This window comes from Haemorhous mexicanus, chromosome 17 (assembly GCF_027477595.1).
Source record: "Haemorhous mexicanus isolate bHaeMex1 chromosome 17, bHaeMex1.pri, whole genome shotgun sequence".
NCBI classification, from domain to species: domain Eukaryota; kingdom Metazoa; phylum Chordata; class Aves; order Passeriformes; family Fringillidae; genus Haemorhous; species Haemorhous mexicanus.
Window position 1 is genome coordinate 7,712,657 of NC_082357.1, and position 17,056 is coordinate 7,729,712.

A 17,056-nucleotide genomic window follows, 5' to 3' on the forward strand; every position below is an offset into this window, starting at 1 on the left:
GGGCTGCGATTACCGGGGTTCGAGTCCCCGCTGCGGCGGGTTGTGGCAGGCTGGACCCCGGCAGGGCTCTGCATGGCTCCAGACTTCACGAACCTCTCGGTTGTCACCCCGTTGTCGCCTACGGGGGCACCAAAGCCTTTCCTCTGTGTACGGGTCCCGCGCCGGCACGCTGCACAACCGCGGCGGACAGCACGCACCTGCCCCTGGGCTCCCGTCCGACGAGCAGCGCCCGGGGACCCAAACCCCGGGCTTTTCCTGAGCTTTAGTTCTGTTCTTCCAAGCTGGAGTTTCTTTTCGGTACATATCCCTCGTCCTATTAGTTCCGTTGCTGTTATTCAATAGCGCTGTTTGCAGCTGGCCTTGTTTGCTTAGGGATGTATTGGGATGAGGGCCGGGAAGGGCCGCCCCGGGCCCTGACACAGCGTGTCCGCCGAGAGCTGGGCAGCGCGCTCTACACTCTTATTAAATTTTACTTAGATCTACAAGCCATCCATGCCTATTTTCAGTTGTTCATGGAAGAATTCATGGTGGTTTCAAAGGCACTAATCCAGGTCACAGAGCGAACTACCACCTCCTGCCTGGAGAGGGTTCCCTCAGTCAAGCCTGAGCCCATTGCCAGGAACAGGGGGAAGCTCCCGTCCCTCCCGGATGCGCTCCTTTCCTTCCGTGGCCAAGGTCTTTGCAGGACACATCACTACGTGGTGTCACTACTCAGTGTCACCTCGCTACGTGGATTTCAGATCCGCTTTGTGGCACTGGTTTTGTTTGTACAAAGCTGTGTACACGAGTTTCTTCAATAACCTCACACCATTTGCCTTTCTCCTCAAGTTGTCTCAGCAGCAGAGGGCAAAGCAGGGGAACCTCACGGGCTGCTGCTGCTCAGCAGGTGTGCATCGGCCCTGCTCAGACTGCAAAACTGAAAAGAAAAAGCCATAACCTACTCATGTAAGCACGCAACAAGGAAATAATTACAAAAAAGATAATAAGGAAACAGTGCCTAGTGTTCATTTGTCACTCAATAGTTGCGGCAGTAATGCACAGTGACCCATAGTGCTACCCCAGGCGACACCTACATCCTGGGATGAGTGGACAGGCACTTGGGAAGCGAGCCCGGCAGGAGCCCGGCTGCCCTGCCGTCACCCGCGGGTCATCCAGCACCCACCGGGGCCCGGCGTGCGGAGCCGGCCCTCCCCGGCACAGGGAGCGCTCCGGGGCCGCGGGGATGGCGGGGCCGCGGCGGCGGCGGGCGGGCCCGTGGGAAGGAGGAGGAGGAGAAGGAGGAGGAAGGAGAGGCGGAAGCGGCGGCCGGCGATGGCCGGGGCGCTGCTGCGCGGGGTGCGGCGCTTCCCCTGGCTCTGCAACGTGCTGCTCTACGGGGGGCTGTTCGCGGCGGGGGACGCGGCGCAGCAGCTGCTGCGGGGACAGCCGCCCGACTGGGCGCAGACGCGCCGCGTGGCGCTGGTGGCCCTGGCCTTCCACGGCAACTTCAGCTACGTGTGGCTGCGGGCGCTGGAGCGGGCGCTGCCCGGCCGCCGCCCGCCCGCCGTGCTGGGCAAGGTGCTCTGCGATCAGCTGCTGGGCGCGCCCGTCGCCGTCCTGGCCTTCTACACGGGTGAGTGCCGGGGGCTGCCCCGCAGAGCCCCGCGCGTCCGCCGGCCCCCGCCTCCCCCGGCAGCGGCCCCGCACCGCGACCCGCGCCTGGCTCGCACCGGCATCCTCCCCAAGGGGCCGGGGTGGCTGGGGACCCTCTGCCCGCCCGGCGCGGCTCCCGCACCCCGAAGCGCCCTCGGAGCGGGACTGCGGCCGGGGGGCTCTGCAGAGCCCGGCAGCTCCCCCCGAGGATGCCCGAGGGCGCTGAACCGCCTGTGGCACTGCGGAGCTCTCCAGGAGGGGTGCTGGACCAAAGGAGGCCTGCCCCGAGCTCCGTCGGGCGCGTAGCTTTTAATTAGCAGCAAAGAATGCAGAGCACCTGCCACGGATTGCAGCCTCCATGTCTGTTTGAACTGCTGTGCTCAGTTCTCAGCATCAGCTGTCTCATTTTCCAAAACACAGGTGTAAATGTCAGGAAATGCCATCGTTCAGCGAGCCAGCTTCTGCTGTGAGAGTCTATAGAAATAAAGCATGCTACTAATCGCTGATCTCAAAAGCTAACAAGATACTTTAAAGAAGTCTAGTATCTATTTCAGAAATAAACATGAGGGAATAAGAAAATTAATAGGTGAAACTAATGTAATTAAATGCTCTCATTTAGCTTAAACTTAATGTGGTAGAAGATTAAGACAGGTCCTCTTTTTGCCTGGGACTGGGAGACCTGCATTCTATCACTCCAACAGGGAAAATACTCAATTTGTGATTGAAGAGAAATGAAGTAAAAAAAGAAGCCAAACACCAGATACTTCCGCTCAAGATCTTAGCTATGTCACAACTTAAGCTGAGAATTGCCAAAGGGCCAGAATGATCTGAAGGACCAGAAAAGAGCTAGTAAAAGTCCCTGAATTGGGTAGCAGTAAAACAATGTATCCATAGAGAGATACTGATAACACCAAGGCGTGGGAATACCTGGAATGATCCCAGAGTCGGACTAAGGAGCCTCTGTTTATGTGCAAAATGCTTTATTCTCTCTCTCGTGGGTGCAAAAGGTGCTGTTATCTTCTCTGTTCCACCACACCACCACTGGTATGTGGTATGGCAGAGAAACAGATGCCACAACAGCTGTACACCCAGTAAATCCCAGCTGATCCCGGGTGTCAGTGCTGGGAGTCAGGTCAATAGATGAGGAGATTTGATGTACCACTATTAGGCAGTCAGAATGGTATTTGTGTAACAATATCAGCTTTTCTTTCAAAGATATTATATTGTATTTTGAGAAGGGACTGGGATGTCACTGGAAAATGTGAACATTTAATTTTTTGCATTTTTTCTGATTGTTGTAAATATTTTACCTCTAGGTATGAGCATCCTTCAGAGGAAAGAGGACATCTTTTCAGACTGTAAAAAGAAATTTTGGAATACATATAAGGTGAGGCAAGCAATTCGCTCATCTCACAGCTAAACAACAACAAAAAAGGATAAATATTCCTTCCTTCCCTTCCTTCCCTTCCTTCCCTTCCTTCCCCTCCTTCCCCTCCCTCCATTATTTGATTACATCTAGGAAGCTTTAAGTACCAGCAGTCATGTGAAGTAAAGGCAGTTTGGATCAGGCAGTACTGCCAGATGGGTGAAATTATGCCATTTAAAAAAATGGGTGAAATTATGCCATTTAAAAAAATGAAATGTGCAGTGTTTCTATACATAACACTTGCACCAAGCTCTGGTTGAATGACAGCCCTACAGTACAACACCGATTCTGGGTTTTTTTATCTTTTATCTTAAGAACTACCCACACACCAGTGTTTAGCTACTGATACTATTGACAACACTTGTACACCTATTAAAATAATTAATTACAGAGACGCTTTCTTTGAAAATCATTTTTAGGCTGTACTTTTCAGTGACAATCTTCTCACTTTCAGAACCAAGCCCCCTTGTTTTAAGAAGGCTTTGCTATAAACAGCTGGCTTTAATTTGCATTTCTGCATACACAAGACAAAATTATCCGTGCTCCCTCAGAGCTGAGCAAGCTGAGAATGTTAAAGGCTTCTCAGATGCAAGAAGAATGATGGATGGCTTATCAGGGAAAAAAAGTAACAGGAGAAGATGTGATTGCAATGTGAATTTCTCTTCATGTTGTAGAACTATATAGGTAGGGTGGAAAAGGATTATTTTTATTCCTATGGAAGATGATTCTAAAAGCAGTGCCCACTATAGCCTATCAAAACATAAGGTTTCTATCAGCCTTATGTTCTATGAGTAAATGATCCATTGATTTTTCTAAATATGCCTTACGTGTATGAGTAAGGAGAAGGAGCATTGCAAGTGTGAAATAAATAGTGTTCAGTGGTATTTTTCATTAATGGCTGAAACAAATGTTCACATGTTTAAACATTTGTTCACCCATCTGGTAAATGCATTTATTGTGTCTGGTGTCAGATGTCTGTGAAGAATTAACTGTGCTTAGGGTTTTGTATTTAAAATGAGTTAGAAAACTGTGTTTGAAAAACTCAGAGTATAGAGGCTCATGAGGATGATTAGAAGTTTAGTTTGGCAAACCCTAGGTTAAGCATCTCCATTTGTAATTGAACAGCTTTTATTAACTTTACTCAAATACATTTCAGTCATCACTGAATGTGGGAAAAATGAATCTTGGTGGTTGAAATCCATAAGAATAACAAATGATTCATTTTCCTTTCAGACAGGACTGATGTACTGGCCTTTTGTGCAGGTGAGTTCTCAGGGTGGCTCTGTGAGCCTTTCCCTGCCAGAGAACCCAGGATCCTCTCCCATCCACACTGTGTCTGAGCCCAGGAGGAGCAGTGCAGTTGCTGGGTGGGTCACAGTGCCTGGAGCACTAGCTGAGCTCTCTCTCCTTCCCACACAGCTGTCAAACTTCATTCTGATCCCAGTTCACCTGAGAACAGCTTACACTGGCCTCTGTGGCTTTGTCTGGGCTTCCTTCATTTGCTTTTCCCAACAGAGTGGAGATGGCACAGCAAAGTCAGCATTCATGTGGCTCCAAGGAGAGAAGGTCAATGCAGATGAAGAATCATCAGACAAATAGGAACTTTACCTCTGAATACATTCTAAATTGCTAAACTGGGTTTGTGAAAGTCAGTAAATTACACTGCAGCCTCATGTTGTGTTTAAAATAAGCAGTTATTCCAACATTTGGTGGTTAGTATAAGCAGTGGAACAGTTTGTCTTTGTGCCTGTTTATTTTTCATAAAAGAGGCCAGTTGTATATTGACATTTAATTATTTTCATGCTGTCAGCACATCTCATCTGGAAACAACTGACTTACAGGGCAATGTAAGCATTTGTACATCATGTCAGACTGCCTCACTGGGGAGAAATATTAACTGTAATTTAATTTTTAAACAACTTGTAATTGCTAGAAAAAGGAGAACAGAACATTAAATCATCAGTTGTCGGTCTTGACAATTATTATCAATGCAAGATTACTTTGCAGAACAAAATTTAATGGATTCCATATCTAAAAAGTGGCACTGAATTTGTTTCATTGAGAGGAAACAAAAGCACTGTGTTTGTAAAGCCCACATTTCTATGGGGCCAACTTGTTTTATTCTACATGAAAATTTATATAGGAAATTAATTATTTCATAGAATATACAAACCTGGACTATATTTGTCCATATTTTATCTTAGCTGGGAGCATTAAGATTACTTTGGTCAGAGCCCTTTGGGGTGGGTGCTGCCCATTGACCATTGGGGTCAGTCAAGCAGCCCCTGCATGGTGGAATCCCTCCAAGCACTGCAGGGAGCTTTGGTTCTGTGTGCAGCCACTGCTTCCTCTGCTCCTCAAGGGCCATGGGATTCTTGACTTCTCTACTCTTTTCAGCTGTTTCATCATGCTGAAGGTATAATTAAAATTTTGATGAAAAAGGACATGGGAATGAAGGTAGCATGAATGGCAGAATCCAGCTGTATATATATAAGGAACTTCCATTTTTTCCTCAAATGGCTTTTAAACATTCCTATTCATAGAAGACACAGGGTAATTATACATAGGAGATAGTGAAAATTAATTATGGATTTGCTTTGTCAGCTTGAGGATCAGGTCTGGATACAGGTATTTTTTAAATGTGCATTTGTATCTCAAAACAGGAACTGTGCAAATTTCTATGGTTGCAGTAAGTTCAACTCAGACAAGTAAAAGAGCCCTTGCTATATTAGAATAGGATTTTATGCCTTGAAGTTACTAAATTGTAAGCTTGAAAGGGTATCTGATTTAATGAGCCTGATTCTAAAGAGAAGACTCATCCCTCTGGTACAATAATAAACCCCTTTGAGGAATGTCTGAATTCCTCAGCCTTGTCTAAATAGTGTACCAAAGCCTGCTTAGGCTATAAATATCCATTCTTTTGGCCAGCAGCTGTACTACTTAATATATTGCTAACAATTATTTGTCACTGTAGGAGCCCAGTGCTGCTTAGCTGAGAAAGGAAAAGGGATCATGCAAACAGTGCCCAATCTATTTCAGGTAAAATCAACTCATTTAGCATAACCCAGTGCTCAAGAGTGATGCAAAGTGCCCACATGGCTTTGACCAGAGGACTGCAGCAGTGAGAGGAGGGTACAAGGCAGGGGGCTGCTTCCACAGCCTGCTCTGCTGGCAGGCAGGTGGAGGAGGTGCCTTCCCTCTCAGGATGGACAAGTCACTGCAATTCCATCTGCAGCTGCACAGGCAGATGTGGAAGAGCCCACTTGCCTACAGCCCCAAGCTGGAATTAATTTTAATTGACTTAGGACGCCTTTGGCAGGGACATCTCCAGCTTGGTTGGTTGGTTTAACACTGTGTGTGTTGAAATGTGCACTGAAGGCCCATTCCTGCCCTCTGGGCCATGGAGGCTCAGAGGAGTGGCTGCTGTGTCAATTGCTTCCTTGTAGATACTTACATTCCATGAGTTGAATTCCCCTGCTGGGTGTTGCTGCATTAATCATGAAGTGTGAATTGAGCAGTCCTGATGCTGGACATCCCAGGAGGAGTAGGAATGCACAGAGGAACAAACTGAATTTTGTCTGTCTATTTAAAAAATGAGTGAACAGATGCTTCAGACAGCTATAGCTGTTCAACTGTCCTTGTGTGTATGAAGTCCTCAGGATAAAGAAGCAATTTCAGTTGTTTTTTTTCTGTTGATATTTTTGGGATCAGACTGGTATTTTAAAGTCTGTTCTATTTAGTAAGAGCTAAAAGTTTCAGGTAAGGTGTGCTAATTAAGTATTTAACTCTTTTTTTACAGATGCTATTTATTTTTATTTCTGCTTGTGCCTTAAGTGTTTCATGATTAATAGCATTCTCTTGGAAAAGGGAACTGGAAAATAATGTCATTACAAGGAGAGTGAAATGCTGTTGGTTTGCTGTAAGCAGTATGTGATATTTTGCTGTAACTCAGAGCAAAAAATCTTTCTTCATGGGTATGGTAGGTGAAACTGAATTTCCAGATGAATCAAGAATTTATAACTCTTAATCTGCATAATGCTGATACCTTTTTTCATCAGAACTGACTAATAAATGAAAGATCCATCTTTTATTTTAAATGGCTTAGAAGCTTATACAAGCTGTGCTTTATTGCTCTTGCTTTTGTGCTACCAGATTTTGCTTGGGAATTTGAGCTAAATCCTGTTTTGTCTTCAAGTTTCTCTGGCTGGGGGAATTCAGGATTTCTCTCCATCCTTTATTACTTGAAGTACAGTTCTTTCATGTAATGGAAGCCTGTGGCTCTATATTTCAGTAGACTTTAGATCCTCCATAATCCTTTCACTTCCTCCATTTCTCTTAAGGCATTTGACAGCTAAATAACACAAATCCCTTTTCACCTGGAAAAATTTGTGTTTTTTCCCTTTTAATTGTGAGCACTGATTGGTCTGACAAACATTTCAGACCCACAACATGCAAAATAATGAAACTGCATTGGGACAATTTCTCAGTGTGCATAAATTAATGGACCTTCTAAAGATTTTCTTCCTCTGACAGTTTAGTCTGAGGACTTAATCCCTTAGCTGTTAGAGCCTTCATTATTCCTTGACACCTTTTTGGCTTAGAAGATTAATTTCACAGGATAACAAAATGGTTGAGGTTGGAAAGGACATCTGTATGTCCATCCCAGGTCATCTAGTCCAACCCTATTTGACACACATGTAATCTTTTGTTTGTTTCTTCTAATAACTCAGTAATTTCCTGGGGGAATAAAAAAAGAAATAAGAAAAAGATGGGCAAGATTCATCCTAGTGTCTCTGCTACCCTTTCACAAACAGTCATGAGGGCTTTATGACTATTTCTAGGAATTGCACTGATCTGACTGCCAGCTGAACATGCAGATTTCCTCAACCAGCAGGATGAACAGAATTTTACATCACAGAGGTGCTCAGGAAGGAGCAACACACTGCCAGTAGCTGTTAGGCCTGCAGTCAGGTGATATTTTTATGTCATGGATCCTCTCTAAGAGCAAATGGGATGAGCAGACATTTATATCAGCTCCAGCTCCATGTTATTCTGGATGGCTGTGGAGATGTGGAGTCTGAATTTGATGAAATGAGAATTTCAAAATTTATTTTTCTACTGCAAATCTTTTATGTAAATGAACCTTCTGTGCTTACTAGTATGCTAAATACATCCTTCTTGGAAAATTCACCAGAAGGCCTCTGTCTTGTTCACACCAGAAGCACCTACCCAGTAACACAGCATAAAATAACCAGTTCCTGCTGCAGCAAAGGTGAAACTGCTTCTAGTCTGTTACCATATCTGATGTGTTGAGTTCTCTTTATAGAACAACCTTTGAAATCTATGCAGCTTCTGCCTTCCAATTCTCTGCTGTAAGTGCCAGTGCTTCCTGCTTGTGCTGCTGCCTCTACTGCTAGTGTCAATCCAGTGAGATGTGCAAGAAATACTTGAATTTTACCAAAATAATGAATTTCAAGTTGACTGAAATTGTCTATGTTTTTGCAAAGGCTTAATAAACATTCAATGCTGTTCTTTGGCTCTGTCTATCTTTAACTCAAATGTGTATAAACAAAGCCAGATCATTTGTAAAGTTCTTACAGGATCTTCATGGATCACATGCAGCAAAAAGCTCAATTTGATGTCACAGACTTTAACACAGCAGCACAGTAAAAACTAAGGAGAGATTACTCACTGCCTTTAGAATTTAGAGTTTAGTTACATACATTAAGTCATCTACCATTTCTGAATAAATTCAGAACAGAACTTCCATCTTCAAAGTCTTATGCTGAAGCCAGTGGACTTTTATTAAAAAGATGCAAAATTTTGATATAAGTATTTCTTTAGATAGTTAATATATTTACAGGTGGAATTGAGGATTTCAGGTAGGAAATTTTCTAGAGAATAGAGGTTAGAAATGGGGTCCTTGCTGACTGAACTCAGTCAAGTTTGTGGGGGATACTCTTGGGAAGGAAATGGTTCAGAAGATTTGAGGCTGAAGGAAGTAATATATTCCACAACTGGAAGAGAGACACCACCTCCATTCCCTGCTGTAACTTCTTGTATATTTAGAATGAGGAGGAAGCTTTATGGAAGGAGTTCAAGTTGAAAAATTCTGTTTCATAAACTTCAAGGCCAACAGGGAGAAAAAGCATCACTCAGTCTGAATCCTTGGGTAATGCAAAGCAAAGAGTTCTTCCTGAATCAAACCAGTGATGTTGACTCCAATGCCATCTTCTAGGAACTTATCCAAACACTTCAGGTGACAGAGGATTCTGTGTTTCAAAGAAATTATTTATGTGTTCTTATGAAATTTTATTACCTACCCACATCAATCTAGCCTTAACAGTCTAATAAAATGTTACTCCTTTTCTGACAAGATTTAAAGACTAAGTTCAGCAGGCAAAGCTTTCTGTGTGCATGTAGTGGTAAGCAGTTTTTGTTTACCCCTTGGATAAACTGTAGTAGCTTTAGCTCTGTTAGCCCTTTGCTGTATCACTTTTGAAGCTCATTTGCAAACCCATTTTTGCTGTGCAACCTCTAATTTGAAATGTGGACAGTGATGCTGTATTAATCCCAGTGACTTTCACATATGCCTCAGGTAATATTTTTTCTATCTCTGCCTAATATTTCTGTTCTAAACCAGCTAAGGACTTCTGTCCTCTCTTAATGTCCAAGTTGCACTAAGAACTCACCTGCACTTGCTAAGCCCACAACCTGTAATCCATTTTAAACAAGAACAAAGAATGCAGATTACACGTCTGTATGTGTTGCATATACTTATCAACATCATCCACCCTAATAAACACTGCCTTCCCTTTTTTTGCAGTTTGTTCATTTATTGTGGTCGTGCCTAAAAATCTTGCACCTTGTATCCAGATAGAAAAACAGTTTGGCCCAAAGAATAGAGCAGAATGTATCATTCCCTGCTATGCAACACCAGTTGCAATTACGCCTTTTTGTGCTGAAAGAAATCTCGGGCCTGGAAAAGTCTAATGAGGTGTGAAGTAGGGTCAGAAAAGACATTGTCAAGGACAGCTGTGCTGTAGCAGAGGGTACGTGAGAGATCTTCAGGAGCTGAAGAATGGGTGGTTTTGTTTTGCTGTGTTCAGGGAAAACCAGTCATGAAGTGGGGCTGTAAAACAACAGGGGAAAATGACAGCAGGTGAGTGTGCACACCCTTGGGGGATGTGTAAGAGATGGAGCAGGGGCACCTATGCTAATGCTCCCCTCTGCCAGAAGACCTTAAAAATGGGATATTGAAAAGTTCCTTTCCATTTTACACCCTCAAGCCTGACAGAATCAGAGAGACCAAGAGGCAGCATGGATATGTAGCCTGGTGGGTAGTTCTGTCACCAGAGAAATTGGGACAATGGGAACTGGCTGGGAATGAGAACTGTTCCCCATTTCTGTCACTGTGCTTTATCCAGTTCCAACAGAACCAAAATGCACAAGCACCCAGATGGCTGTGAGAAATGCAGGGTTTGGCCCATATGGACTCAAACCATGCACACAAAGTTCTGCAGCACATGAGATCCTTTAGCTGTGGAGGAAGTTTCAGCTTCATTCTGAATTGTGTGTCCTTTTACAGGGTGTAACTTGGTGACAGAGAAATTTAAGTTACAACCCTGGAATTAGTATCTTACTGTAGCTAACATGCACTTAGTGTCTGCATACATAAGAACAAACTCTCAATATTACTTTTTTTTTTTTTTAATTTGCCAGGATAACAGCTTTCCTCTCATTGCTGAAATATTTGGGAGAGAAAATATTAATTTTGATTATTCCTTTTTCAGCCTCTAGTTGCTTGTTTTTTTCATAGTTGTTCTATGCTGGCCTGGAGAAATCTGCCTCTGAGAGAGTGGTGCCCTGTGGTATTCTTGTTTTGCCATTGCTTACACCTCTCTGGGAATTAAACCCCACCTTTACTCACCTACTAAGGGTGTCCAGCTGCTTCCATTTCATGCATCACATACTTTTACATCCAAAATGCAACAAGACTGCAGCTGATTAGCCATGACATGCCAATGACACTGAAGGATTTTGTATTAGTTCTCTATCTGGTTCAGAATGATCATCATACAGTAATTAGTTATTATGTGTTCATAACTACACCTGATACATCATGGCAATTACCCATACAGTGTTTTGCTTACTGTTTTGGGCAGAAATTGGCAAAAAAATTCCAACGGAGCACAGGTGCAAATATAGAAAGAAATTCAAATTGTAAAGAAACCCTTTCAGAAGTCAGGGAAGTGACTTTATAGCTTCCAGTTCCAGTGAGGGGGGAAGTGAAATGGCCCACAGAAGTGAACTTGCCTGTTAGGGGTAATGGAGCATGGACACTGCATAGGGACATGAATCAGCAAGACACTGGCACAGGCTCTTTGGGTGCCTCACAGCTTGCAGGCAGTTTTGAGTTCTCTCTGTAAGATACCAACTTGTGTAGGTAAAATGGAAGCTTACAGAAAGTCACCTTTACATTTTGGACCATGTGAAATGAGAAAAGGCTCAGGCCCTGAGAGAGCTGTGCCTGGAGCTGTGTGCTGCTGCGTTTGCAACATTTACACAGGATGTTTATTACTTCAAAATGGACATGCCCACATACAGGCTGAAATATTACTTGTTGCCTGCTGTGTTTGCAAGTCTAAAATAGCCCGGACCAATTTATGTAAACATCTACATTTACTGAACTCAAACATCTGTTTTTCTTGGTAGCTATGGACACCCATCACTGATGCAAAAGCCACCTGCATAGTGACTCACCTGCACAGCAGTCAGCTCAGTCATACCACTGGTCTTGGCTCCAAATGCCAAAAATAAGACTCTCACATAGGCAACTTCACTACCCATGGTATTAGTAATGTATTTGACAAATGCTCTAGCAGCTTTTTCTGTGAAATTTGTACCTTAAAAAGATAGTGAACATAGAATTCACAAAGACAAAAGTAAAATGGGAAAGAAAAGAGTTTAGTGACATATGTTTCTGAAATCTCTGTTTTGGTCAGAACTGCAGCTTTTGAAGTGCACAGATTGTTTCCATTCTTTCTACCACACATTTATGCCCTGACTCTTTGCTGCTGCATCTCCCAAATTTGTGCTGTGCATTCTGACCTTCTATACAAAAAAAAAATAGCTGAGATAAATCTAAGTAAGTCATGTCTGCCATGGGGAATCTGTGATGTCTGACAGAGGCCAGAGAGCAAGAGATAGGAGAGTGGATTTGCCAACTGTTCCTGCCCAGCTCTAGCTCCTGGTGGCAGGATTTAGTGAGAAATGGGAACTGAAGCTGCCAGGGAAATGACTGCAAGAGCAAAGTGCACCTCTCCTTCTCTACCAGGCATTATGTTATGAGCAGTGAGAAAAGACCTAAATTTTTGTATTTCCTGCATTAACAGTGCTTTCAGCTGAAGAAAACCAGTCTTCATGAGTAAATAAATGCATTTATAATTTATATTGCTAGGTCCACTGAAAAACATCATCAGTAGGAAAGAAATTTAATTCCATTGGCAAATGCAGCAGCAGCAGCAATGCTCCAGAGTCACACTAACAAAAATGATGATATTACTTAGCAAATAATTGATACATACTTGGGCCCTACTCTTGTAAAAATCTTTGTGCAGAACCTCTGTAGAACTGGACAGTTACTGGATTTTGGGACTTCTCAAAATGGGCAGGTGAAAACTTCCTAATTACAATAAATCACCTCATATATTCTTTGCTTTATGTAAGTAAATTCTTTGCACATGAGTTTCTGCCTAGTGGGTGTTTTTCAGCCATACTAACAAAAGCAGAGCTTTAAATATTCAACTATTCCTAGGATAGCTCCCCCACCTCCTAAACAATGCAGTTGGGTTGTAATTACCTAAAAAACTTGAAAGGATGGTTTGAAATTAAATAGTCCTCAGATCCACTAAAAATTGGCCCTTCTTGATCAGCCTGTTTCCCTTAATCCCACTCTCATCCAAATCCCAGATGGACTCTTATTCCTCCCACACTTGTGTTCCTCACTTCTACCAGTGAGTCAGTCCAGCCCACCCCAGCAGGCAGCTGCACTGTCACCCAAAATCAGCTGTGCAGAGTCCTGCCACCAGCTTCTCTGCTTGACTCACAGCTCTGTTTGGGCTCTGTCTCTAAAGGCCAAACCAGCGAGGATGAGGCACTGCACAGCCAGCAAGAGCTGTTCTGGCACGTCTGGTGCTCAATTCACGGCATATCTCTGGGGAGCACAGCTGACAGAGAAAAATCAGAGTGCCCTGAAGATGTCCTAAAACTGTCTAGCTCATCTTGTTGGCAAATTCCAATTCTCAGGAAGACAAGCAGAGAAATTTTCAGTTACAATTTTAAAAGCAATGTGGAGGTGTTCTTGCCTCCAGCATGTGAAGCACTCCTCAAACAAAATTGCTCACACAATAGCATCAGTGTGTGCCAGTCCAATTAGTAAGTGTACCACTGAATCCAGAGGTATTTTTGAAGTGTTGATGATTAAGGACAAGACTTTGTAGGCAAAAGTAGGTGACAAACAAGTGAGCTTTCCCAGTATTCACCCAGAGAACTCATGATTCTTTATAAGTGAGGCAAAAAGTGTTAAACCCCTGATTTGCAGTGTGGCATTGGACAGCCTGCCTAACTCCTGCTTCATTGTCTTTATGTCAGAAGTTACACCACTCACAGTAAAGTGCAATGTGATCTCACTAGGAAAGGTAGGCTCCAACTGTAAAATGCTGTTCAGGGATTTCATCCATATAACCTCTGCTACAACAAAAGAAAAAACTTAGTAATGACAGTAATAACCATCACACTTGTGCTTCCTGTAAAGTCATTTCCTTTATTCCCAGCAGGCTGCATAAGCAGCAAAGCTGCATGCTGATGAAAAGTGAGAGACACAAAATTGCATCACTTGTTTGAGTGCTGTTCTCTGGCTTCTGGCAACGTGATGCTGGAATGCGTGTCATTCCAGTCAGTGCAGGACTTTTAGGAAAGCCAAAGGCTGCATTCAGGGGAGCCTGAGATGTGTTACACTGCAAAAGCCATGAGTGGCTGTGGATATCACCATTATTCCCCAGCTGCTCAGGTCAGAAATGTGCTCAGCGCTGCACCGGCCACAAGATGGACAGTTCTACCGTGCCCTGGCAGCGAGCGGATTTGCGAACTTGGACGCGCAAGAGGAGCAGGGGAGGGCTGGGCAGAGCTCGGCAGGGCAGGGCAGGGCAGGGCTGGGCTGGGCTGGGCTGGGCTGGGCTGGGCTGGGCTGGGCTGGGCTGAGCAGGGCAGGGCAGGGCAGGGCAGGGCAGGGCAGGGCAGGGCTGGGCTGGGCTGGGCTGGGCTGAGCAGGGCAGGGCAGGGCAGGGCAGGGCAGGGCAGGGCTGGGCAGGGCTGGGCTGAGCAGAGCAGGGCAGAGCAGGGCAGAGCAGGGCAGAGCAGGGCAGGGCAGGGCTGGGCTGGGCTGGGCTGAGCAGAGCAGGGCAGAGCAGGGCAGGGCAGGGCTGGGCAGGGCTGGGCTGGGCAGGGCTGGGCTGAGCAGGGCTGAGCAGGGCTGAGCAGGGCAGGGCAGGGCTGGGCTGGGCTGGGCTGGGCTGGGCAGAGCCGGAGCAGCGAGCCGCGGGCGCGGAGCTCCGGGCAGCGCCCCGGGGCGGGCAGTGCCCACCGAGCGGAGGCAGGGCCGGGCGGGCGGGGCGTGTGTGCAGCATGTGCGAGGTGCGACACGGCTTTGTGCGGCGGCTCCCCCGCCCCAGCCCCGCACTGAGCATGTGCCGGAGCCCCTGCCCGCCCCCCGCCCGCGGGCCCCGCGCCGCGCACCGAGCGCCGAGCCCCGCGCAGCGCCCGCGCCGCTGCATGGGCTGAGCGGAGCGCGGCCATGGAGCTCCGCAGGTCCATCTCGGCCAGCGCCGAGGCCGAGAGACCCACGCGGCGCTACGGGGCGGTGGAGGAGACGGAGTGGAAGGCGGAGGCGCTGGGCAGAAGTGAGTGGGGGCCGCGGGCGCGGGTCCGACCGGCCGGAGAGCCCCGGCTGCGGCGGGGCCGGGCGGTCCCGGGGGCTGCTGGCGGGGCGAGGCCAGGCCGGGCCGCTCGGGGAGGAGGGTCCGTGTGACCGCTTTGCCCTCTGAGCCGGGCTCGGCCGGGGGCTGTGTCGGCTGTGCCGGGCGCTCCAGCCTTCCTGCGGCACGGGCGGCGCGAAGCCCAGCGGTGAGCGGGTGGCCGAGCCGGGATCGCCGGGACGTTTGCTCTCCCCCGTTGTTTAGCAGGTGTGGTTTAATACAGAGATTTTCATAAATATTGGTAGTCTTTAACGTGTTTCACCTTTGGAAAGCGCAGATGACGATCACTTCATTGCCTCGTTATCTCAGGCAGAGGGTGCAGCAATACAGCACTTAATTCACACCTTCAGTGGTTGCCCTGTATTGATGAGCTCAACAAATGTTCTGTGCTGGGAGAGCTTTCTTGAAATCATAATTTACCAGGAAGCAGCAATTGACATAATCTGTCCAACGTGCTGATGGAAAGAGTAGTTAAAAGATGCATCACTGCCGATTCACGTTATCCATGGGACCTTGTTGTCTGTAAGATACCAGCTATTATTCTTCTGCTGGCAGAACTGTCTTCTTTACAACCTAATAAGCTTGCAAACCCTTTATAATTTTCCAGGTAACCACTGAGACTAGAGATCTTGAAAAACTAGTCACAAAAACTGTACTAGGCAGTATCAAGAAAGATATTTTCTAAGTTTCATCAAGTGTTTGGTTTGGCCACAGGAATTTAAGCTTTGTGTGCTATCTGTTGTGACACCTTCAACTTGACTAGTACTGCTGATATCCTTGGTTCCCACCCATCTTTTGATGTGAATTGTGAAGTCTCACCTGGATGCTTTTAAGCATGGCATGGCTTTGCAGCACCTTGGTAGCAGATTTTAGCCAGTGCATCTGTATGTTTACTTTTCAGAGTGTGCTGTGTTCTGGAATGATACTTCACCTCTAGCTTCAGTTTTCCATGGCTATGTTATTGTCTACCACATGCTGATGACAGGGTGTAATTCTCCAACTGATGCTTCAGTTGCAGTGTTGGTTTTGTTGCAGTGCCTGGCACAGATTCAGGAGTGAGAAACTCCACACTTTCTAAAATGGACTCGAAGACTGAAATCTCTGTTGACTGAGTTGGTTGAGTCAGACACATGCAACAGTTTTGCAGGTTCCCTGGCACGATACAGACGTGCTTTTCTTGTTCTCATAACTGGGTCTGGTTTTGTTCCAGCACTCGGGAGCTGAGTGCAGTGCAGCACTTGTAATGATAATAATAATAATAATAATAATAATAATAATAATAATAATAATAATAATAAAAGCTGCTATCCTGAGGTGCCAGGAAAGGTTATGTCTCGCAAATTTTGAACAAAAGGTGGTCTGTTTGGAAGAGAGCAATGTGCAGGCTGAGAGGGAGATCTGATCTGATGAAAAATATGTGCTCAGCATTGAGCTGCCACCCAAATCACAGCTTGGTCCCAGCACCAGAGTGGGCTGTTGGCAGGACTAGGACCCAGTGTCCAGGTGTGCACCTTGGCTCTGCTCTGAGCTGCCCTTCTACACACTACTTTCTGTTTAATGAGAATATTTCTCTGTGTATAACAATTTAGATAGGAATAAGAAATAATCTAGAGACCATGATTTGTTCTTTGAAAAGCAGAAAATTATTATATTATATATTTGAGTAATTGATTTCTTTTGTTTGCTCTTAGGCTTCAGCTTTTTTAAATACTGTGGAAAATGCTATTCATAGTAACTGGTTTAGATAATTCCTGCCTATCTTTCCTATTTAAATACTAATCCTGACTTCTGGTCACACTTTTGCATTGATTTAAAATAAATAGATCTTACTATTTACTGTAATGCTTCCTTACAGTCATCCTAAATTGCATGGCATGATGACAGTAGTCGCCAGACTGTCTGTGAAGGAGCTGAAAAACTGTCATCCCCTTTTTTACTGATGTTAACAATTAGCCTTTGGTAT

At 45.4% G+C, this 17,056-nt stretch overlaps 2 protein-coding genes across 2 annotated transcripts in view; both read left to right on the forward strand.

Annotated features, from left to right (window-relative positions):
* The first annotated feature begins 1,265 nt into the window (after window positions 1-1,265).
* On the forward strand, window positions 1,266-8,590 carry MPV17L (MPV17 mitochondrial inner membrane protein like). The gene is made up of 4 exons (XM_059861379.1): window positions 1,266-1,612; window positions 2,949-3,019; window positions 4,292-4,321; window positions 4,478-8,590. Exons 1-4 carry the CDS (start codon window positions 1,312-1,314, stop codon window positions 4,655-4,657), a joined length of 582 nt encoding a protein of 193 aa, XP_059717362.1. The 5' UTR covers window positions 1,266-1,311; the 3' UTR covers window positions 4,658-8,590.
* Window positions 8,591-14,861: 6,271 nt separating this feature from the next.
* BMERB1 (bMERB domain containing 1) overlaps window positions 14,862-17,056 on the forward strand; it is a 46,195-nt gene continuing 44,000 nt past the window's right edge. The window contains exon 1 of the mRNA XM_059861378.1: window positions 14,862-15,018. Within this exon, the coding sequence (XP_059717361.1) occupies window positions 14,913-15,018 (106 nt within the window). The 5' untranslated portion in view covers window positions 14,862-14,912. The remainder of the gene's footprint in view (window positions 15,019-17,056) is intronic.